Here is a 22,650-nt window from a genome sequence, read left to right as displayed (position 1 = left end):
CGCCCTCCGACCGCCAGCGACGAAGGTTTCAGGGTACAGGGGCGGGACCCAGCCAACCCGACCCCACCCACCAGCAACCGGCCAAACCCGCCCCGAAGTCCCGGGGCCCCGCCCCGCGAGCAGCTCGGAGACGCTTGGAGCCGCCCCAGCTACTCATGCCTCTCCAGCCCGGTTCCGCACCCACCGAAGGCCCTAAAGAAACGGGCCTACCGAGACTGGTCTGAGGCGGTCCTGGGCACCTAACAGCCAGGCCAGCAAACCTCCATCCACCCTGGGTCAAAGAGGACAAGACTGCCCTGTAGCCAGGTGCCCAGAGCCCTTCAGGATCCTCACACTGGCCTAGGGAGAGTTGAAACAGACTCTCATCTTTGAAGCCAAAAGTATGAGGCTGAAGTTGTGTGGAAAACGGGAGAAGTACAGTGGAGAGTGCTGCTTCCTCTTGTCCTGGGATGAAACCGCCCATCTGGTGATGGGGGGAGAGGAGTGGGAGACTGTAGAACTAAGGGGTGTGTGTGCATCCTACCCCACCTCCCCCCTGGAACAATGGTGCGGGGCTGAGTGCAGGCGGAGGTCCCCAAATAACACATTCAGAATGGCCGGAAGAAGCTGCCCTTTAATGGGTTGGCACAGACAACACAGCTCTCAGCCAGAAGCCATAGGACCTGCCGGCCAGCATGTGGCAGATTTTTGCAGTAACTATAGATTCAGGAGATGGGCACAGGTGAAGAAGGGCTGGGCATCCAGCCACTGAGTCCAGGTGAGCTCTCTGCCACCGCCCTGCCAGCATCCAGGACAGACCGGGTGGGGCGTGGAGACGGAGCCAAAGTCCAGAGCCAGGAGCCCATGGAAGAGTATGGAAGGTGACTCAGGTGAGGCTAGAGAGAGAAGGAGCATTGTCAGTAGGTGCTTCACAGAGCACAGCTCACCCTCCATTCTCAAGGTGCTTGCCTCCACCCTTACCCCCAGGACCTCTGTTCCAGCTCAGCCCCGAAGGGCCACACACAGAGCCCCTTCCAGATTCCACTGCTCCCACAAGTCACAAATCCAGTCTAGCACTCTCAGTGCTTAAAAACTAAAAGTAACTCCTCCACTCGGGTGGGTGAACTCAATAACTTATTCAAATCGTTATTGATCATAAATCAGAGCCTCACAGGTCAAGCCCAACAGACATTAGACAAGGGAACAAACAAGGTGGCTCAGAGAGGGGAAGGGACACGTCCAGGCCCCAAATCCTCTAGTGGCAGGGCCAGAACATTCTTCCTGGAGGTGATAATCACGTGCATGATTATAAAAGTGAAGTACGTATTTCTTTTTTTCGGCCGCGCCTCGCGGCTTGCAGGATTTTAGCTCCCCGAACAGGGACTGAACCCGGGCCCTTGGCAGTGAAAGCACCAAGTCCTAACCACTGGACTGCCAGGGAATTCCCTGAAGTACATATTTCTTTTTGGGTTTTTTTGTTTGCTTTTTTTTGTTATCTGAAGTTTTTATTTCTCTCTTTAAAGTACTAAAAAAGTTGGATTCTATCTTAGTTTTCCTAGGATTGGCTTTTCCTCATAATATCTTAAATAGAAGAAATGAAAGAACTTTGGGGAAGTTGAAGTACATATTTCTAATCCCCTACCTGACACCTTCCTTGTAAGGTCTCATGGGCACCTCAAACTCAACAGGTTCAAAACGAAAAGAGGCTAATGAGTTTTGTCTCTTCTTTTCCAACACCCATTTTTTTTTTTTTGTATTAATGTAATTTATTGCATTACAAGATGCAAGTAGAAAAACAATTTGGTCATTTCAATATATGCAGAAAAGAGATATGAAGAAATTCAATACTCTTTTGTTAAAAACAAAACAAAATGACAGCAACAACAACAAAAAACCCGTAAAATAATATTAGAATTTTAGTCTGATACATAGTTTAAAGGTGAAAGGTCTGAAACATTCCCTTTAAAGTCAGGAAAAAAAACAGGGTTACTTATTCTCTCCACTTCAACATTTTCTGGACCTCCTATGCAATGCAAGATTCTGAGGAACAGAAATAAGGAAGAAATAAAACTTTTCTGATGACTAAATCATCTGACTAGAAAATATGTGTACACAAAATATTAGAATAAGATTTGAGCAAAATTGCAGGATTATGAATAAATATATACAAAGAATGGCATTTATTGCTCAACACTGCTAATTTTCAGAGAAATGCAAATCAAAGCCACAATGAGATACCACCACACACCTGTCAGAATGACTGTCATCAAAAAGACAAGAGATAAATATTGGCGAGGATGTGGAGGAAAGGAAACCCTCCTACACTGTTGGTGGGATGTAAATTGGTGCATCCACTATGGAAAACAGTATGGAGGTTCCTCAAACAACTAAAAATAGAACTAACATATGATCCAGCAATTTCACCGCTGTATATATATCTAAAGAAAACAAAAACACTAATTCAAAAAGATACATGCACCCCAATATTCACAGCAGCATCATTTACAATAGCCAAGACATGGAAGCAACCCAAGTGCCCAACAGACAAATGGATAAAGGAGATGTATAACGTACACACACACACCACACACAATGGAATATTACTCAGCTATACAAAAATTGAAATTCTACCATTTGCAACAATGTGGATGGACCTAGAGAGTATCACGCTTAGTGAAATAAGTCAGACAGAGAAAGACAAACACTCCTATGTTATCACTTATATGTGGAATCTAAAAAATTAAACAAATGAATGTACATAACAAGACAGATGCAGACTCACAGATATAGAGAACAAACTAGTGGTTACCAGTAGGGAGATGGAGGGGGGAATCCAACACCCATTTCTTTATTTGAACTAACTGCAATGCTGACCAGGGCTGCTGACTGTAGGCAGTTGTGCCTGGCAGTTTCTGAAGTTTCACCATTAAATACAACATTTGCTGTAGTTTAGCAGGTAACAATTATCAGGTTACAGAAATTTCTTTCTGTTCTTAGGTTGCTAAGAAGTTTTTTTTGTTTTGTTCTTTAATTAAATGGTTAATTGTGGAAGTACTGTTTTCTTTATGAGGTTCAATGTTCCAAAAGGGGAGGAAGGGTATATTTTATTCATCACCCCATCACTACTGTCTGGCACATAGTAGGTGCTCAAAAAAAAGTTGTTGAACAAATAACAAAACCACTGGTACCACTTTCCTGTTCAGACCCTTTCAACTGCTCTCCAGTGCTGACAGCAGAGTTTGTCAGTGTGGTCTCCAAACTGCCCTCATCAGAATCACCCAGGAAAGATTATTAAAACAACCACACATGGTTGGCTCCCACGCCAAACTGAGGGAATCAGTATCTGAGGGGTGATGGCAAGAATCTACGTTAACAAGTATCCGAACATAAACCGAAGGTCAAAACACCTACAGTCAAAACTTCTCGACATGGGTATTCAGAGTCCTCAACACTGGGAATAAAACCTTTCCCCTTCACACCTTGCACACTTCCCCATCCCTGGTTCTGTCTAAAGTGGGGCATCCCCACCCTATCTTCGCATATTCAATTACCTACTCATTCCCTGAAGCCCAGACTAAATGATCTGTCCTCCCCAAAGCCTTCCTGGATTCCAGAAAGTGTATCACAGGAGCTTCCAAAATCACAAAAGGCACCTTTTACTTCTTCTTTGAAGGTAGCTAAGTTATATATGGCCACTACATCTTCTCTCCCCTGCTACAATCTAAGTCCCTCTCAGAGGCAGGATGTAGCACTAAGTTGCCTGACTATCCCACATGGAGTCTTGTCCATAGGGTTCAATGAACACCAAGCAATTGAATGAATGAAGGAGGGAAAATGAAGGGAAATTCTGCCCCTGGTAAGTAGGGAGTCTGCTACTGGACACTTGCTCTACTTTGGGGTTTCTATCCTCATAAAGACTCCTGTGCTCAAGACAGTACGGTACTGGCACAAAAACAGAAATATAGATCAATGGAACAGGATAGAAAGCCCAGAGATAAACCCACGCACATATGGTCACCTTATCTTTGATAAAGGAGGCAAGACAAGACAGCCTCTTCAGTAAGTGGTGCTGGGAAAACTGGACAGCTACATGTAAAAGTATGAAATTAGAACACTCCCTAACACCATACACAAAAATAAACTCAAAATGGATTAAAGACCTAAATGTAAGCCCAGACACTATCAAAACTCTTAGAGGAAAACATAGGCAGAACACTCTATGACATAAATCACAGCAAGATCCTTTTTGACCCAGCTCCTAGAGAAATGGAAATAAAAACAAAAATAAACAAATGGGACCTAATGAAACTTAAAAGCTTTTGCACAGCAAAGGAAACCATAAACAAGACCAAAAGACAACCCTCAGAATGGGAGAAAATATTTGCAAATGAAGCAACTGACAAAGGATTAATCTCCAAAATTTACAAGCAGCTAATGCAGCTCAATAACAAAAAAACAAACAACCCAATCCAAAAATGGGCAGAAGACCTAAATAGACATTTCTCCAAAGAAGATATACAGATTGCCAACAAACACATGAAAGAATGCTCAACATCATTAATCATTAGAGAAATGCAAATCAAAACTACAATGAGATATCATCTCACACCAGTCAGAATGGCCATCATCAAAAAATCCAGAAACAATAAATGCTGGAGAGTGTGTGGAGAAAAGGGAACACTCTTGCACTGTTGGTGGGAATGTAAATTGATACAGCCACTATGGAGAACAGTATGGAGGTTCCTTTAAAAACTAAAAATAGAAATACCATATGACCCAGCAATCCCACTACTGGGCATATACCCTGAGAAAACCATAATTCAAAAAGAGTCATGTACCGAAATGTTCATTGCAGCTCTATTCACAATAGCTAGGACATGGAAGCAACCTAAGTGTCCATCAACAGATGAATGGATAAAGAAGATGTGGCACATATATACAATGGAATATTACTCAGCCATAAAAAGAAATGAAATTGAGTTATTTGTAGTGAGGTGGATGGACCTAGAGTCTGTCATACAGAGTGAAGTAAGTCAGAAAGAGAAAAACAAATACCGTATGCTAACACACATATATGGAATCTAAGAGAAAAAAAAAAAGGTCATGAAGAACCTAGGGGCAAGACGGGAATAAAGACGCAGGCCTACTAGAGAATGGACTTGAGGATATGGGGAGGGGGAAGGGTAAGCTGTGACAAAGTGAGAGAGTGGCATGGACATATATACACTACCAAACGTAAAACAGATAGCTAGTGGGAAGCAGCTGCATAGCACAGGGAGATCAGCTTGGTGGTTTGTGACCACCTAGAGGGGTGGGATAGGGAGGGTGGGAGGGAGGGAGACGCAAGAGGGAAGAGATATGGGAACATATGTATATGCATAACTGATTCACTTTGTTATAAAGCAGAAACTAACACACCATTGTAAAGCAATTATACTCCAATAAAGATGTTAAAAAAAAGAAAAAAAAATAGACTCCTGTGCTAGCTGGGTATGGCGTGCCTTGAGAAGGATCCTAAATGGGGGGGTGGGGGGGGGACACTAAATATCCAGCACCTGCTGCTCTTCCAAAGGAAGAGATTCTAGAGCCTAACACCCCAGAACCTTCCAGGGTTAGGGCCCAAGAACCCACTCTTGTTTTAAACCCACAAAGTCCAGATGACGGTGATTCTGATGCATTCCCCACACCCCTGAGTCCCTTAGGCACCTGGGTCTCCTCCGTTCCTTAAAGAAGCCTTCCCTCCTTCCTTCAATTAAAAAGCTCTTTCCTGTCTCAGGCTACTGGCTGGGGACACTGACACACAGGCAAATACAAACTGCAAAAGCATGTGGTCAGTGATAAAATAAGACAGACTACAGAAGGGATACACTGAGCCAGCGTCTTCAAAGACGGCAGTGGGCAGATACTCAGGCAATGCTTGTGGACTGTACCCTATGCCTGCTCAGCAGTGTGCAGATGTGGCCTCACATGCAAGGAGAACCTACCAGTATGAATACAGTGTGGCTCCCATTACAGGTGGCATCTCCCTCCCCTCCCTTCCCCTCCCCTCAAAAGAAGAGAGGCCCAGATACCTGTCAATGAGGGAATCCCGCATGCTGGTAGCAATGGTGCTAGGCTGGGCTTCATTCAGCTTGAAAACACTCTCCACCACTGACAGCTCTGTGCTGGTTGTGTCCAGGCCACAGAAGGCACACCAGTCGTTCACTACCATCCCAGCGGCGATCACCTCGCTGCCTCGGTTCACAGTGCCCGCCTGCCAAGGGACGGCTCAGTGTGGGTCATGGCGCCAACAGCCAAAGTCATGAGGACTCTCCCCAAACGCTTCTCCCTGACCCTCAGCCCAAACCCAAACTGTGACAGGTAATAATCTAGATTCCCGAATACTGGGCAAAGGGATCTGCTCCAGCAGGAGACAGAGCTCAGAGAACAAGACTGCTTACCACAAGGGGGACCTGAAGGAGAGAGGCCAGCTCATCCTGGTCTTCAATTGAAGTCTTGGGATGCACCAGCCCTCCCTGATTGCTGAAGACACAGTAGCTTCCTACCAGCACCTGGTCAGCTACTGTCTGTCTGAAGACTTCCACCTTTAGCACATCAGCCAGGATTTCTTCTGTTTCCTGTCAGCCAAAGGTACTGTGCTCAGCCCCCAGAACAAGCAGATCAAAGAACCCAGGGCCTCCACACCCAGACCCACCCAGGGCATGACTCCCTAAGCTCATTCCGCTGCTATGTAGCTGCATATGGAAGCTTCACCCAGAAAAAGGAGGAAATACAGCTTGAAGCAGAGTCTAGACCAGCTATGGAGCCCCTAATATCCATGCATGCCCTGAAGAGCCAGAGGCTGGTCTCCACATTACCCTCCTTTCCTCTAACCCACAGGCAAGAGTTCACCTGTCAATCTTCTCTCCTAGCCCTGGCTTCAAGACCAGATGGGTCAATCTCCCTGATTCTGAAGGACTAATACACTCCCTAGCTTCTTTCGGACACTGATCACACCATGGAAGGCCTCTGTTCACTATTCCAACCAGTGTCTGAACTGCAGGAGCCCAGGTATAAAGAGAAACCACAAGAGATACCCCTAATTCCTGTCTGATGGGCAAGAATGGTGGCTAACCACTGACTCGGCTAATATCCTGTGACTCCTGGGCCACCTCACCCTGTCCAGGTCTGGGTGGACTAAGGCCACGTAGTCATTGCAGGTGGTGACATTGCCCAGGGCTGATAGCCGCTCCTCCACCCGCCGGATCTGCACTGAGTCTGGGAGGCAGTTGCGAATGTGTTGCAGCTCCTGGTCGGTGGCGTTGCTGGGCACCAGGAGACCATGCCTGTTCCCTGGGGAGACCCAAGTTAGGGAAGGTGGGACAAGGATGGACCATGAATACACAAGATGCCTGCTGAGCCCTGGGGGCTGGGGATACAATCCAGCCCAATTAGCTTCCCCAGCAAAGCTTTAGACCCAGACCCCAGTTTACTCCAAACCACTGATCCATACAACACCCGGGGGACCAGGAGTCCCACTGGGCAGGCCAGAGATGGCCTAGGAGTTTGTCCCAACACATCCTGCCCAATTCGCCATCATCAGCCAGGAGGAACCAGGACTGACAGGAAGGGCTCTTGGGCATTAGTTGTATTTTAAGAAACTGAAGTAACACTCCATACCTACCAGAATGGTGAAATTTTTTAAAAGAATGTCAATACCAAGTGTTGGCAAAGATATATGGAGCAACCAATAGGAGTATAAACTGGACAACCACTTCAGATAAGTATGTGGCATCATCTACTACATTGAATACCCAGCCATTCCTCTCCTAGGTACTATATATACAATAGAAATCCATACATTTGTTCACTAAGAAACATAGCAGCAATGCTCATAACAGACCAAACTGAAAACTACCCAAATACCCACTATCAACAGAATGAATGAATACACCGTGGTATACTTACACAAAACAGTACACGGCAACATGAATGAACCACAATTATCTTGTGACAACAATGACTAAACCTCTGCCTAACTCTGCAAGGACACAACTCTGAACTTCTCAACTATGGGTTTCTCCCATCATTAAAAAAAACCCACCAAAGGTCAGGTTAAGTTCTCCCTTGTTACATAAGAACTAGCTTCAAGTCCAAAGGTCATGGTTAGGGATAAGAATGTTCTGCCTGAATACGAAAATACTCAGAGTCCAAGATCATCAGGCTTATGATTAAAAATAAAGGAACAAACTCCTATTTGAGCAAAACTAGAAAGAAGGGGAGGCAGTAAAGGCAGACAGATCCAGCTCAAAGAAAGGACAAATGGCCAGAGTCAACCGCGGTGAGATATAGGGGTACATGGTAAAGGGAACTGAAGATTGAAATGGGTAACTGAACAGTATGCCCCAGAATCTTAGCTTGTAGTTTTTTAGAGGCAGAAATAGACGCTCAGAAAGTGGAAGCAATTTGCCCTGAGTCAGTGGCCGGGGAGAGATGACAATCCAATCTTCCCTCACACCAGGTGTGGAACTGGGCGAGTCACTTGGGTTCTTTGAGTCTCAGCTTCCTCATCAGTCAAATTAGGACAATAATGCCGACCTCCCAGGGTCTTCGTGAACAAGGACTGAAACAAGGGTAAAAGTGAAAGCCCTTAATGTTATTTGTGATTACAATGATCCAGAAGCCTTTGCCAGGGGTTGTCCCTGATCTGTTGACACTTAGGGTCCAGCACAGGCCTGAGAGATTCTGTAGTCCCTGGAGATAATGGATGAAAGCCTGGGAATCCCTGGGTCACCCGGGGTCCCTTCTAGGGGTATAATTAAAGGCGCTGGGAGGCTCCATTTCCTCCCTCGGCGACTTCCAACTAGCTTACCCACACACATGCGCCCGATGATGCGGCAGCCGGCGATGGAGGCGTGCACCACAGGGATGGTATCAGCAAGCTCACCCTCGAACACACTGTAGGGACAAGGACTCGGTGGTCACGGGGCTGGGGGGCCTGAGCCCTCCCTCTGCCCGAGCCCCAGACTCCCAAGTACCCCTCCCAGCCACCCACCCACACGCTGCCCGCGGGCCCGGGGCTCCCGCCGCACCTATAGAAGTTCTCCGACCCTCCGATGGCCACCAGGCAGTAGGTGTTGGTAAGTTTAGCAAAGCAGCCGATCTCACAGTTGTTCTCGAACGACGCTCGGACCGCCATGAGGCCTAGGGGCTGCGGGACAGGGAGCTCAGGGCCGGCGGATCCTCTCCCGGGACAGGGTGCCCGGGCTTCGACCCTGGGTCCGGGTCCGGGTCCCCCGGCCTCCGCGCCTCAGGCCCCGCCGCGACCCCGCCCCTCTCGGCCCCCAGCCCTCGGGGCCCGCCCACCTAGCCCCTCCCGACACGCCGGCCCCGAATTCTTCGGCCCCCACCCCTCACGACCCAGGGCACCCCGAGCTGACCCTGCTGCTGTCCCGCCACAACCGCTCACCACGTAAACGCTACCTCCGCACGCGGCAAAAGACCTCCTCGGCCCTCGGTAGGTTTCCGTTTCCGCCTCCGCCCTGGGAGACTTCCGAGAGAACGCGACGCACGCTGCCACGCATGCGACCACTCTAGCGCCAGCCTCTGGGCGGACTCTATGGCTGCAAGTGGTCTGGTCTCTACCCCGCCTGGCCCCGCCTCCAGCAAGCTCGCATTCATTCATTTATTCATTCAGTCAGGAGCTTTGTAGGAGATAATATCGACCCAGACCTGTGCTGGTTGGATGTGAGGCATCAGAATGGAGGAGCCAGGGATGTCTCGCAGCAGATGGGTTGATGATAGAGTGATATCTTAGTTCCCCCACCAGGCATCAAACCCTCGCCCCCTGCATTGCAAGCGGGAAGTCTTAACCACTGGACCGTCAGGGAAGTCCCAGATGGAGTTATACCTTGAAGTAAAGCCTGAAGAAGAAGAGCAGGTGTGGGAGAGGTGAGGGACAGTGAGGTGTGGGACAGATGCCCAGGCCGGATCTGGAGCCCAGGGGAGACGGAAGGGCTGAGATGTGGAGCTGAAGCCTGGGGTGGATGAAGTCACCCACGGAGAAGGTGTCCATCAGGGAGAAGTAAGACCACGACAGAGGCTGGAGAAGGAGGCGCGGCCAGAGGAGGAAAGGAAACCATGCCTAAGAAGGTATTGGAGAGGAGAGGATGGACGAAGCCGGGTGTCAGGGAGGGTCCAGAGTGGGCAAGGGTGTAGGGGCTGATGGGCAGCCACTTTCTGCCTCCCTCCCCCACCCCTGACCCCGCCACGCCCGCAGATGGTGGCAGTCAAGAGACCCGCTCTGTGGACGGATGAACTTGGCCCACATTTTGTACAAAAGCCCCAGAGTCTCTCAGAATGTCACTCTCAGCGAGCGCAGAGGGAAGCTTGGAGCCCCTTTCCTCCCCACCCCCCAGCCCTCCTGCAGCCGTCCACTCTCCTCCAAGGACCTCTCCATAGTTGGCCTGAATGGCGCCCTTCCCCTGTCCCCAACCTGCAGTTTCATTAACTCTGCCTTCTTCAGGATACACCAGGCTGCTGCTGGGTCATAGCATGTCTGCTTTTATTGATTTGTATCACATATACTGTCCCCGGCAGGTCGCAAGCTCAGGAAAAGGACCTACATCTGACAGAGCCTATACTTCTAGGGACACTCAGCAAAATGATGCTGGTGTGTGTGTGTGTGTCCACGTCCTCTCCATCCTCCCAGGTTCATCTCAGACCCACTCATTCAGTCCTCTCCCTGGTCTCTCTTCAGCTGGTTCCCTCTACCAGGAATTCCTCTAACCCTCGCCTCCATCTATCCAAGTCCTTCCCACCCTTCAAGGCTTGGCTCAAAGGCTGCCTCCTCTAAGAAACTTTTCTCACCACTCCATCATCACCACCACTTGCTGGCCTTCATTCTCTACCACCTTCTGTCACTGGTTAGCCTTTAATTAGATACACCAATCGTTTATGCATTGAATCCTTGTCTCCCAGGGACTGAGTCTGATTCATTTCTCAACCCTATGGCATGTCCACCACAGGACTGGGTACACAGCTTAGGTACAAAAAGATACTGAAAAAAAAAAAAAAAGATACTGGTTGGTGCATGCATGCCTGTGTGTGTGTGTGTGTGTGTGTGTGTGTGTGTGTGTGTGGTTATGTGCATATTTATGGTCTGTGGCTCCTAAGGGGTCTACGGCGTGCACCGAATGTAGCCATTCATTTAGCCAAATGACATTTATTGAGTACCTATAACTAGAATCCTGAGTGTTTTGGTTTATCACATGGACTGCATCTGTGGGTGTACAGTTTGTGGGTGTGAACCCTGTCAGTGTGCAGTGTATATTGTGCAGGCATTTGGAGCATCTCTGTTATATGAGGATTTTGTGTGCATGGGGACATGGGAACTGTTGATATTGTGTGTCCTGTCTGTGCAAAAACACGATCTTAAGAAATGAAGAGTCAGAGACACAGATTTGAGCCCCTGTCACTTACTCGGACCTGATTCCAAGCAAGTCATCAAACTTGCTGGGTCCCAGCTTCTAAATTTATATTATAGGGAAAATAATATCTATGATCCTAGAATTGTACGCCTACTAGAGCTCTATCTCGTAGGGTATTGTGAGGATGAAGGATGAGAAGTAACTGGTGAGAAGGGCTCAGCACAGTGACAAACGGCAGGTGCCCAGTAACTGTGGGTTCCATTTCCCCATATGTGTGCATGTACGTGTGTGAGCAAGAATCCCAAGCCCAAGGAATGTCTAACCTGGGCCTCTAGACTCCCTCTCCTCCCCATAAGGCCCCTGCTCGAGCTCCCACCCCAGAGTCTGGGACCTGAGCCAATCTAGAGTCACAGTGGATGGAGGACGGACATGTCCTTTCTGGGAGCAGAACTACAACTCAAAGCGGCTTTGGAGCAGCTTGGACTTGGACTTGTTGTACTGAGTAATGAGGTCCAGTTTGCTGTGGCCCAGGGTCAGCCGTTTCTCATCCCCAGACAGGCCATTGCTACTGCCTTTGCGCTGGCCACCTGTGGGGCCCCCGGGGAGGCCAGGCTCAGGTCCCTGCCTGGTGCCCTGTAACTGATGATACTTGATGATGAGGTCCAGCTGGCTGTGGCCCAGAGTCAGCCACTTCTCATCCCCAGAGTCCACTCCAGGCTTTCTGGCAGGGCTCGGTCTGGGGAGATCATTGGACCCAGGCCCCTCACCCCGGAATGGGCCAAACTTCATGATGAGGTCCAGCTGGCTGTGTCCCAGGGTCTGCCGTTGTTCGTCTGGACCCTGCTTGCCAGGCCTGGCCAAGGAGTTGGCTTCAAGGGGCACTCTGGAGCCCCCAGCCTTGGGGGACTGTACCTGGAGGTCCATTTGGCCATGGCTGTGGTCTGGGGACAGCCTCTTGTCCTCTGGGGTCCGATTGCCAGGCCTGGGGGAACCTGACTCAGGGGGACCCCTGGCACCCTGGGCCTGGGGCAGGAGATCCAGCTGGTTGTATCTCTGATTTGAGGCCAACCTCCTGTCCTCTGGGGCCTGCTCACTAGGCCAAAGGGAGCCTGAGTTGGGGGTCACCCCAGAATCAGGGCCTCCTGCTTCTCGTGCGCTGGGGAAGGGGACGAGGAGATCCAGCTGGCCATGGCTCTGACTCAGAGACACCTTATTCTCCTCCGCTGCCTCCAGGGCTGTGCCGGGTACCCAGCGGCCTCTTGGGGGGCTAGGCTCCTGGCTTCCTGTGACCCCATTCTCTGGGAGCCGGGACAGAGCTGAGACACACCGGGGAAAGGAGAGGAGGGGGCGAGGGCGAGCAAGCAGAGGTGACTCCCCTGCCAGGGTCACAGGGCTGCTGCTATTGTGCTTGAGGGCAGGGGAGAACTGGGACCAGGGGGACGCCCCCAGCTTGCTCAGTTTGGCCCAGTAGGGCCCAAGCAGGGGGCCGTGGTTAGGGTCTGACAGCTGGCATTGCAGGGAGGGCTGGCCATCGGCCTCACAGCGGGCAGGGCCCGGGGAGGAGGATCCCATACCCATGTCACTGCAGCCGCCGCCTCTTGGCAGAGCGGGGTAGGAGGAGTGACCCATGTGAGGTGAGCACTTGATGCTGCTGAGGCTGGTGCTGGAGCGCGACGAGGATGTGGTGCTGGGGATGCCGGGCCCGAAGGCCAGGGCCACTGGGGGAGGGCACGGTGCCCTGGGAGACAGGGGATCTTCACCTCCGCAGAAGCCCTCCACGGGCCGGGACTCGGCATAAAGACAGCGGAACTCCCGGTCAAAGTCTTCCACGATGCGGCCCCTCAGCTGCAGCACCATGCTCGTGTGGGCCTGGCTGCAAAGCCAGGTGAAGCTGGGGGCAGAGGGTCAGGGTCAAGAGGCAAAGTGCAGGACCTTGGGGCCAGGCAGGAGTCACAAACAGGGGAGCAAGACAAAACCACCACCACCCCGAGGGCCCAAGTGAGGGGGCAGAGCTCTGACTCCGGAGTCTGTTCTAGCCCTAGGTCAGCTTAGTGGACTTCGGCACGTGGTTTCGCATCTCAGCCTCAACTTCCCATCTGTAAAATGGACCAAGGGCCAGGTTCCCTGAAGTCCCTCCAATTCCGAGGTGCAAGAGTTATTTTCTATGCCAAGGGCATCAAAGTAATCCTTCCACAGAGTGAGCTCCTCCAGGGCCCAGCCCAGGGCTGTCTTGCTCCCCACACTGGCCCCTGGGCCCTGCACCATGCCTGGCACATGGCGGCTGCTCAGTTCATGGTGGAAGGGATGGATGAAGGAAGGAAAGTTCAAAGCTGCCAGGTCCCAGGCACCCTCGCAAGCTGGTGGCTCAGCCCCAGGCACCCTCCCCGCCATCCACTTGCTCACCTGTAGCTGCCCGCCACCACCTGCTCACAGTCAATGATGGCGAACTTCTCCAGGGCCTGCCCCGTGAAGCGGCGGCCTGCCTTGCTGCAGTATGTGTCCCCACACGTGCTCCGCACACGCATGTTCTGGGCCAAGGAGGGAGGGAGGTTGGGAATCACCTTTAGAGGACGGGGCTCAAGCCATGTCTAAATCCCCTGGGGTCTCTGACCCAAAATAGCTAGGAGAACCCGGCCTCCCACTCCCATTGACCCCCGATGCTCACGAACCACCCAACTGACTCTCCTGCCCTCCCTGACTCCTCACCCCACACCCCAGTTCCTGCCCCTGTCCCTTGCTGACCTGTAGGTGCCCTCCATTGAGGTCCATCTTGTAGCACATCTCCAGGAAGTGCCTCAGGTGTTCCTCGGCCAGAAGCAGGTAGACGGGGACACCACGCCAGCACGAAGCCTCCATGAGGTCACACAGAAGCTCCATGTCGGTGAAGATGTCCATCACCACAGCCACCACCTGGCGGGGCGGTGGGGGGAAGGAGCTCAGCCCTGCCCGGGGCACTGCCGAGGCCAGGGGCAGAGGCTAGATCCCCGGAAACAGCGCTGGACTGAAAAGCAGGAGGCCAGAGCCCGTGAGAACACCTGAACTGGGAGGGCTTTTAGTGGTGACCCAGCCTGGGGGTTCCTGACTTGGAAACTGGGGGGTTTCACTGTCTTGAAGCCCAGAAGGCTGTTTGAAAGTTTTTGTGTGCATTTTTCTAAGGACGGTTTGTTTATCTGTCATCTGATTCTCAAAGAGGTCTGTGGATCAGCTGTACCAGTCTAAAGGTCTACTCTACAGATGGGAAGACAGAGGCCCAGAGGGGGAAAGAGTCAGAAGCAAAACCCAGACCCCACTTCCCAGGCTAGCACCTCACACTCCCCCCACTAGCTCAAGCTGTAGCTCTGGCTGTCTGTCTGAGGCTCCCTTCTCACGGATCAGAGCTGCAGGCCAATTACTGGGGTCTTCAGTGCCCTTTGCAAGACCCACCTGTTTCCCTGAGAAGCTGCAGAGATCTGCTGTGACCTCTTACAACTGGGACCAAGTTTTCTGCTCAGTTGAGAGGCGGGGCTTGCAATATCTGCCGTGAGAAGCTCCTCTCCCAGTCCGGGCTGAAAGGCAGGAGGTGCGGAGCAAAGCACTCCAGCTCTGGAGCCAGACAGAACTGGGTTCGAACCTGCACTCTGCTACTTCCTAGTGCTAAGACCTTAGGTGAATTCCTTCACCTCTGGGAGCCTCAACTTCCTCATCTGCTAAATGGAGATAATGATAGCTACCTCTCAAGAGTTATGGGGAATTAAATGTGAAAATACTCAACACACAACAGAAGCTCAGTAAATGTTCCTCTCCTGCTGCCTCCTTAACAAACAAAGCCATTGGGCCACAGGGGGAGGAAGCACTTCCCAAGATCACTCTGAGAGTCAGTGACAGCCCAGAGTGGAAGCTTGGCTCCTGGCCCAGAGGTGGAGGGTCTAGACAGAGGGGATGAGGAACCAAAGCATTGAGGGATGCCCTAGTCCATGGCATAGGCCTGGCCACGGGTGAGGGGAACAAGGACAAGCAAGAAAGATCAAACGGGCAGGGGTGATGACAGCAGCCATCTCACTAATAACCCCATTCCCTGTGCCAGTCAGGTCTGGCCCTCCCCTGCCTGGGACATAGGTAGACTTGCCAGGGAGGTTCTGGAGGTACCAGCGGGATCCCAGCATCCTGGCTCCTAACATCTGCAGCAGGTACCCTCAGGGCTGCTCCCCTAGCAAGGGCACTGAGTCTATCCCACCCCAAACCCTGCCTAGGGTCATCTGATCCATCTCCCTGCCTCCTGAGTCAGAGGTCAGGGCTCCAGGAGTGAGGCTGTGCTAGTCTGTAGCTGAAGGCTTCCCAGGTACCAACACCCCACCTGCTCTGCCGCTTCCCTTTCTCCTGAGCCCTGCTCCCCGTCCTTGAGCCCAGCAGCTTCCGCCCCTCTTTCCTTTGGGTGCAGAGCTAAAAGCCCAGCCCTCAAGGCCATGCTGAGGCCCAGGCACCAGTGCCCCTTCCCCTGCTTCAGACCAGTGGAGATACAGTGCACAAAGCGAGGTGCGGTTGGGACCATTTGTCAGGAGGCAGGGCTGTGCCTGGGGCCCGGGGCCTGAGTCTAGACCCCTTTCCCTCTCCCTGAGCCCCGGGTTCCATTTCACCAACTGACTGGACCTGCTGAGTAAGTCCCAGCCCCTTTCTGGCCTCAGTTTCCTCCTCTGTAACTCAAGGGGGTGGCTCAGATGCTCACCAAGGTTGGGGTTCTTAGTTTGGGGATCACAGACCTTTTCGAGAATCTGATGAAGGCCATAGGCCCTCTCCCTCAAAAGAGAGAGGATCCCCTCTGCAATGAGCACCACTTCGCATGCGTTTTCAGGGTGTGTGTGGAGTCCCTGAGGCCCATCCCCTGTTCTAAGCTTGTTCATAATGTCCTCGAGTGCCAAGAGGTTACCAAGGTAAATAAAACACGCCCACACTCTAGGAGCTTGTGATCTGATAGGGGGCAGAGGTTCTCGTCCCAGTGCTGCCCCCAAGCTGCTGTGTGGCCACACTTTCCCTCCCTGGGCCTCAGTTTCCACATCTGTGAAATGAATGTCTGAAGAGACGAGGCCCTTACCGTGCGGGCCTGGCTGAAGAGGAAATGCAGAAGGTCCTTGATGCTCTTGGCTTTGTCCCGCTGGAAGTGGACCACAGCCTGCGTGGGCCTGAATCCCGCGGCCCGTGGCACCTCGGGCCAGCCCAAGTCCAGGTCCGGGGGGTCTATGTCGGAGGCCAGGGGGAAGTAAGTGCCGGAGGTGACTTCGGAGAGCAGGCTGAGGCGGTCAGGCCCTGCAGCCTCGGGTCCCTGGGCCTCGCCTAGCTCAGAGCCCCCGCGCGCATGGCTGGTCATGTAGTCCACATCCAGAGGGCTCAGGAAGGGCAGGTCCCGCTCCGCGGAGATGACCCGCAGGTAGGCAGCCTCACCCCGCTCCAGGAGGGCATCGGCCGCCAGCCGGGCGGCCTCGCTGTGCTGGAGCACCCGTGGGGAGCTCTCCCGCCACCGCGGCCGCTTCAGCTCCTCCACCCGGCCCCGCAGGGGCCCCGCCATGCCCTGAGCTCCCAGAGCCTCCGAACACGCCTGCCCACCGGCTACCCTCACCTTCCAGCAGGCTCCATGGCGGGCACCAGGGGCTGGCCGCAGCAGGAAGAAGATACCAGCAGGAACTGCCTCCCTCCCGCCTGCCCTTTGTCAGAGCCGTGCTCCACCCCATTGCCCCCGGCCTCGGGAACCTGTTGGGTCAGCCTCACCTGTCCGCCTGCAGTTGGGACTCGCCCGCCGCCCGGGGAAAGGGCAGGTCCTTACTCAGCACACACTCCCTCCGCCACCCCAGCGTCACCTGCTCCATCCCCACCAGGCTCCCAGCAAGTTTCCTCCAAACCCTGCCCTTCCAGAGTCCCAGTGAAAAATGCTCTCCCACCCCTGAAAAATTCTGTTCCCGATGGATGCGTTTCCACCACCCTCAACTCTGGGGAAGCTCTAGACCTGGTGGCGCCAGACCCCAGCCTTTCTCCCCTCCTCGGGGCGGGGCTGAGTATTAAATGGTTAGTGAGAAAGTTGGTTGAGAGGATCGGGGGACACACTGCATGGTCCGGAGGCAAACAGCAGGCCAGTTTCTGTTCTCTGCCCCCATCAAGGGCCTTAGACCCGGAGTCCTCAGGAGCAGGGTGAGGCTTTGCGCTGGGGAAGGGGGCTCAGCAGATGGCAGCTAGTTAGGGAGGCAGGCCGGGCAGAAGTGGTCACAACGGTGCCAGCCCCACCTTTCTGTGGAGGGATGAGGTCCCATGAGGGTGGCGGGGACAGCAGGAGACCTAATGCCATGTCTCAACGACCCCGTTTAGTACTGGCTGCACTTGCTTTAACTGATCTGTGATCATGTCCAGATCAGACTCAGGTTCCTCTATGTCCACAAAGCTTCACTTGGGGCCCAATGCATGCACATCGGGGCGGGTGCTGGCGAGGGGATTTAGGGGCTCCCTGCGTCAAGCTGGGCCCTGGGACTAAAGACGAATGGGGCTTTGTCTTTGAGGAGCCTAGAGGGGCCCAGGAGGGGCAGGGGCAGAGATCAGACCCCCGGGTACCCTAAGGAGGCCCTTCCCTGGGCCCTGGGCGTGGGGAGGCTGCGTGAGGGGCAGGGGGAGGAGTAAGCAGAGCCAGACTGTGGGAGGGTAACAAGCCGTAGGGGTAGCCGAGGTGGCAGGGCCTTATCTCTAGATTTGTTTAGGGGGAGAACAGGGGCCTTATCTGGGTCAGAGAAGCACTCCTGGGAGGGGAGGAGTCATGTTTCTGTGTTGCTGAGTTCCTGTGTTTATCCCTCAGTGTGTATATGTCTACCTGACGGTACATATTTTTGGATCTTTTAAAAAATTATTTTTAATTAACATAAAGTTTACCAGCTTAACCATTTTTAAGTGTGCAGTTCAGTGGTATTAAGTACACTCATATTGCTGTGCAACCATCACCACCATCCATCTCCAGAACTTTTTCATCTTCCCCAACTGAAACTCTGTACCTATGAAAGGCTAAGTACCCTGCTCACCCCCTGATAGCCACCACTCTACTTTCTGAGTGTGAATTTGACTACTCTGGGTACCTCATGTAAGTGGAATCATACAGTCTTTGTCTTTTTGTGACTGGCATATTTCACCTAGCATAAAGGTTCACTCATGTTGAAGCATGTGACAGGATTTCCTTCCTTTTTAAGGCTGAATAATATTCCATTGTGTGTATATACCACATTGTTTATCCATTCACCCACTGATAGACACTTGGATTGTTTCCACCTTTTGGCTATTGTGAATAATACTGCTTGAACATGGGTGTACAAATTTGGCTCTGTATTTTTTAATATTTCCCTCCATGCCCACATTTGTATTAGATTCCATTTTTTAAAGTAAAAAAACCACTGAATATTGGCAATTTCACGTGGCTCAACTCAACATATACAGGAACACCTCAGAGATATCATGGGTTCAGTTCCAGACCACCACAATAAAGCAAATATTGATATCTCAATAAAGTGAATCACACAATTTTTTTGGTTTCCCAGTGCATACAGAAGTTATGTTTACACTATACTGTAGTCTATTAAGTGTGCAATAGAATTATGTCTAAAAAACAATGTACATACCGTAATTAAAAAATACTTTATTGCTAAAAAATGCTAACCATCATCTGAGAACTCAGGGTTGCTACAAACCTTCAGTTAGTAAAAAAAAAAAAAAAAAATGCAGTATCTGCAAAGCACTGTACAGTGAAGTACAATAAAATGAGGTATGCCTGTACACTATACCTATGCATAACTATATACCTGGGCATGTGTGTACATTACATACTGTCTATTTGTGATGTTTGTGTGTCTGCTTGGCTGTCTTTAAGTATCTAGCTGCACATCAGTGTATATTTACCTGCGTGTGCATCTGTGTATGTTCTCGTGTATGTGTCTGGGTGCATATCTGTGTGCATGAATGTCTGGGCACTAGGGGTGGTCTTTGACCCTAACATGGGACTGTGGTACTAAGTGTCTGTACAAGGGAGCTCAACTGAGAGGGGCAAGGATGGGAAGACTGAGTTGAAAAGGGCTCCAAGGGATCCCGGATACCCTGATAATAAAAGCGTATAAATCAAACTAAATCCCCCAGGGCTGCAGGACTGTCCACCCGTCCTATGGGCTGAGTGGCTAAAGGGCAATGGGAGGGCAGACAGGTATATCCTAGCCTTGGGGCTGAGCCTAGGGGTGGGGACCCAGGGTGACGAGAGCCATACAGATAGCTAAGCCCAGACCCTGGATGCAGTGGGTCGGGCACAGGCCCCTTAATAACTGTTATTAAGAGGAGGAAAAGTATTTTCCTGTCCAGGGGGTGTGTCAGGCGCCTGCCTGGCATCATTCGGCTATCCTAGGGGCCACTTAGCCTTGTCTGTTCTCTCTTAGAAGCTGAGTGGCACCTGGGCAGGTGAATGTCGTGTGGGGCTGGTGGGAGCAGAGGCTGGGCTGCAGCCCTTCAGCTGCAGGCTGCTCTGATGCCAACACTGCCACACACCTTTACTGTGGCACTTCTGGGTCAGGGGAGACAAGATTCCTGGGAGAAGCAGCCAGGGCTAGTAGGGGCACCAGAGTGTGCCTAAATCCCTTGAATCAAGGCAAATTGACCTAAGAGCCTGACACAGGGACAAGTTGTGAGGATTCCCAGAGACTGGCTCGAGCTGGGTATTAAAGGATGAGAAAGATTTTGAGATGTGCAGGGTGGAGGGCTGGGCCTTCCAGGCTGGAGGACTAGAGGGGCGGGGGCCTGCCTGCTGAAGGTATTGGGAGCAGCAGTGCAGGGAAAGGGCTGCCGGAAAGGCCGTCTGGAGCCACACCCTGAAGAGGGCCTTGCTGAGGCCCAGAGGTTGGCAAGATCCATCGAGCAGTGTTTTAGGATAACTTAGGAAGCAGGCCCCCGGGGGCAGAGTGGCCCAAAGCAGGAGTCCCAGAAACAGCCCAGATGGTGTGGTTTGCTGTTCTTGAGCACCACGCAGGCCTTCAGGAGGCCACACTGGCTCTGGCACTTAATGGGTGAGCCAAACAATCACAACTCTGAGTCACAGTGGCTTAATCTGTAAAATGGGACCAACAGCATCTCCTTCACCAGGTTGTTGTGAGGAATAAGTGGACTACTCTGTGTCAGGTGCCTGTCTGAGAGGACGAGGAGCTCAGTACATGCTGAATTTAGAGCTTTTCCAGCCATGAAGGGGCAGGGGCTCAGTGACAGCCTGACGGCAAACGAAGCAGCACCACAGAAGCTCCTTCGGGTCCGTCTCCGGCCCCTTCCAGACCAAAGGCCAGCCCTGAAGGTGAATATGGCCCTGGGCCATGTCAGTGGAGTGTGGCTCTGAGATTTGGCCTCTCATCCCAGCTCACAGGAGTCAAGGTCCTCTCTCCACTCTGCATACACAGATGAACACTGGGCAAGTAAGATCACAAGGAGTAAGGATTTTGGCATTCTGTTTTGGAAAGGTAACTGTGTCTGGGTCTGCACTGTAACACTGTGACGATGGGGTCTCACCCTTTCCCCCACGTCCTTCCCTCCACCCCCTCTACCCATCCGTCCACCGTATCCCATCCCACAGTGGGAGACCTGTCCCCACTCCCCATGTTTCCATAAGGGGAGAGAATTCCCACTCCACTCTCCTGGAGGGAAAGGGTGAGAGGACCACTCCCTAAATCCTCACAGGCTTCATCCTCCCCAGAGGAGGGGAATGGCTTGGCTGATTAGTGGCTTAGGGAAGGAGCTGAGCTCAAATATTTCTGGGTTTCTCTCTCTCTCTCTCACCCTTGGTTCTGCTGTAGGCAGAAGTAGCATATTCTCCATTGATCTACATCGTAAAATTCCACAGGAGGTTCTGTCCCTGCCAGGGAGAGAGGTCTGCCCCTTTTTTGGGGGCGGGGGGGTGCATGTTTATTTTGGGGAGGATATTATTAAGTCCATTTGGCCCAAAAGCAAAAGCTACATTCTCCAATCAGCTTTATCAGAAATACTGGTAAAGCCCCCAATTTGATGTCCATGTGTCTGTCTCTTATTTTTCAATTCATTCTGGACTTGGGAGGGGAAGAAATATTAGCCATTGATCTCTTAAGCCCCCAACATTATTGATCCAGCCACCTCTCCCTCCCCATCCCCTCTCCCTCTGCCCATTCAGTCCACCCAACATATATCTAATGCTTACTGTAGGCCAGCACTGTGGTCCCAAAGATGAGTAAGACTTGGTCTGTGCCCTGGAGGAACTCAGTTTAGTGGGGAAGGCAGACTCATAAATAATTATAAGCCACAGAATAAGCCGAGGTATAAACCAATTGCTTGGGGTTTAGAGCTCATGAGCCATTCTGGAAGCTTAGAGGAACCATGTTCCACCCTCCACCCCCAATTAGAGTACAGCCCTGTTGTAGGCTCCTTCTCAGATGGTGACTGGGAGGTGAAGGAACTGTTTCTGGCCACAGGGAGAGAGAAAAAGAGGGAAGAAGCAAGCCAGCACAGGTCAGTGATTCTGGTTCCCGACTGTGAAAACTTGAGTGAGCCTCTCAAGGCCTCAGCCTCCCATCTGTAGAGCAAGAGGCTGGAGGTCTCCAAGTCCCTTCTAGTGATCACATTGTGTTCTATCACTTTTTGACGTTACGGGTCAGTGCTTGAAGATTCCCTTCCCGGAAATCCCTGGCCAGGATCTCCAGGACCTTTTCTCACCTCATCAGAGGGATGGAGGCCCTTGACCCGGGCAGGGTCTGGGCCCTGGGCTCAGCAGCATGGCTCGAGGAGGGAAGTCCCCTGGAAGCCACAGAAAACTTGTGAGGGGTGGTTATCACCAGGGCAGAGTGAGGGGGTAGAAGATCATGGCCAGGGGCCTGAGGTCTGGCCTGTCCTCCCTAAGGCCAAGTCTATGGTGTCAGTGGTCAGGGCACAGTGGGATGCAGTGGGAGAAGGCTGAAGGGGGCAGAACCAGGGTAGCAAGCAAAGGGCTTCTCCCAAGGGAAGAGTTCAGTTTGGGACTGTCGTGTTCTCGGCCCACAAACCTGCCCACTCCCCTTCCTTCCCCACCTCACCCCAAGGGCTGATAAACTCTAGGTTCCCTGGGCATGGAGACCAGCGTGAGCTCCCTTCCCTCTGGGCCCTCACCTCAGAAATCACTTGCCCCCCCACCTGTCCTCCAATCTCTGGTCTCAGGAAAGGCTTCCCTCCTCCCCTCCGAAGCCAGGCCCTTGTTCTCCAGACTAGGCTTCCACTTCCAGAGGGATCTAACCCT

At 52.0% G+C, this 22,650-nt stretch overlaps 2 protein-coding genes across 2 annotated transcripts; both read right to left on the bottom strand.

Moving 5' to 3' along the window:
* Positions 1-595: 595 nt before the first annotated feature.
* On the bottom strand, positions 596-9,639 carry EIF6 (eukaryotic translation initiation factor 6). The gene is given in 9 exon segments (XM_061208202.1): positions 596-875; positions 6,051-6,232; positions 6,420-6,596; positions 7,136-7,311; positions 8,831-8,916; positions 9,051-9,169; positions 9,428-9,451; positions 9,453-9,542; positions 9,544-9,639. Coding segments are annotated over 9 exon segments (960 nt in total). The 3' UTR covers positions 596-865.
* Positions 9,640-10,559: 920 nt separating this feature from the next.
* On the bottom strand, positions 10,560-16,938 carry FAM83C (family with sequence similarity 83 member C). Its single transcript, XM_061208870.1, has 4 exons — positions 16,456-16,938; positions 14,130-14,297; positions 13,791-13,915; positions 10,560-13,278 (listed from the first exon to the last, which is right to left on the bottom strand). Exons 1-4 carry the CDS (start codon positions 16,924-16,926, stop codon positions 11,838-11,840), a joined length of 2,205 nt encoding a protein of 734 aa, XP_061064853.1. The 5' UTR covers positions 16,927-16,938; the 3' UTR covers positions 10,560-11,837.
* Positions 16,939-22,650: the final 5,712 nt, after the last annotated feature.

This window comes from Eubalaena glacialis, chromosome 13 (assembly GCF_028564815.1).
Source record: "Eubalaena glacialis isolate mEubGla1 chromosome 13, mEubGla1.1.hap2.+ XY, whole genome shotgun sequence".
Taxonomy (NCBI): domain Eukaryota; kingdom Metazoa; phylum Chordata; class Mammalia; order Artiodactyla; family Balaenidae; genus Eubalaena; species Eubalaena glacialis.
This window is presented reverse-complemented; position numbering and strand designations above follow the sequence as displayed.

Coding starts and splice junctions, on each gene's coding strand:
- FAM83C (XM_061208870.1), bottom strand. CDS start 16,926: ATGGCGGGGCCCCTGCGGGGCCGGGTGGAGGAGCTGAAGCGGCCGCGG. Junction 14,298..16,455: donor TCTTCAGCCAGGCCCGCACG/GTAAGGGCCTCG, acceptor CCGCCCCGCCAG/GTGGTGGCTGTGGTGATGGA. Junction 13,279..13,790: donor GTGGTGGCGGGCAGCTACAG/GTGAGCAAGTGG, acceptor CTCTGCCCCCAG/CTTCACCTGGCTTTGCAGCC.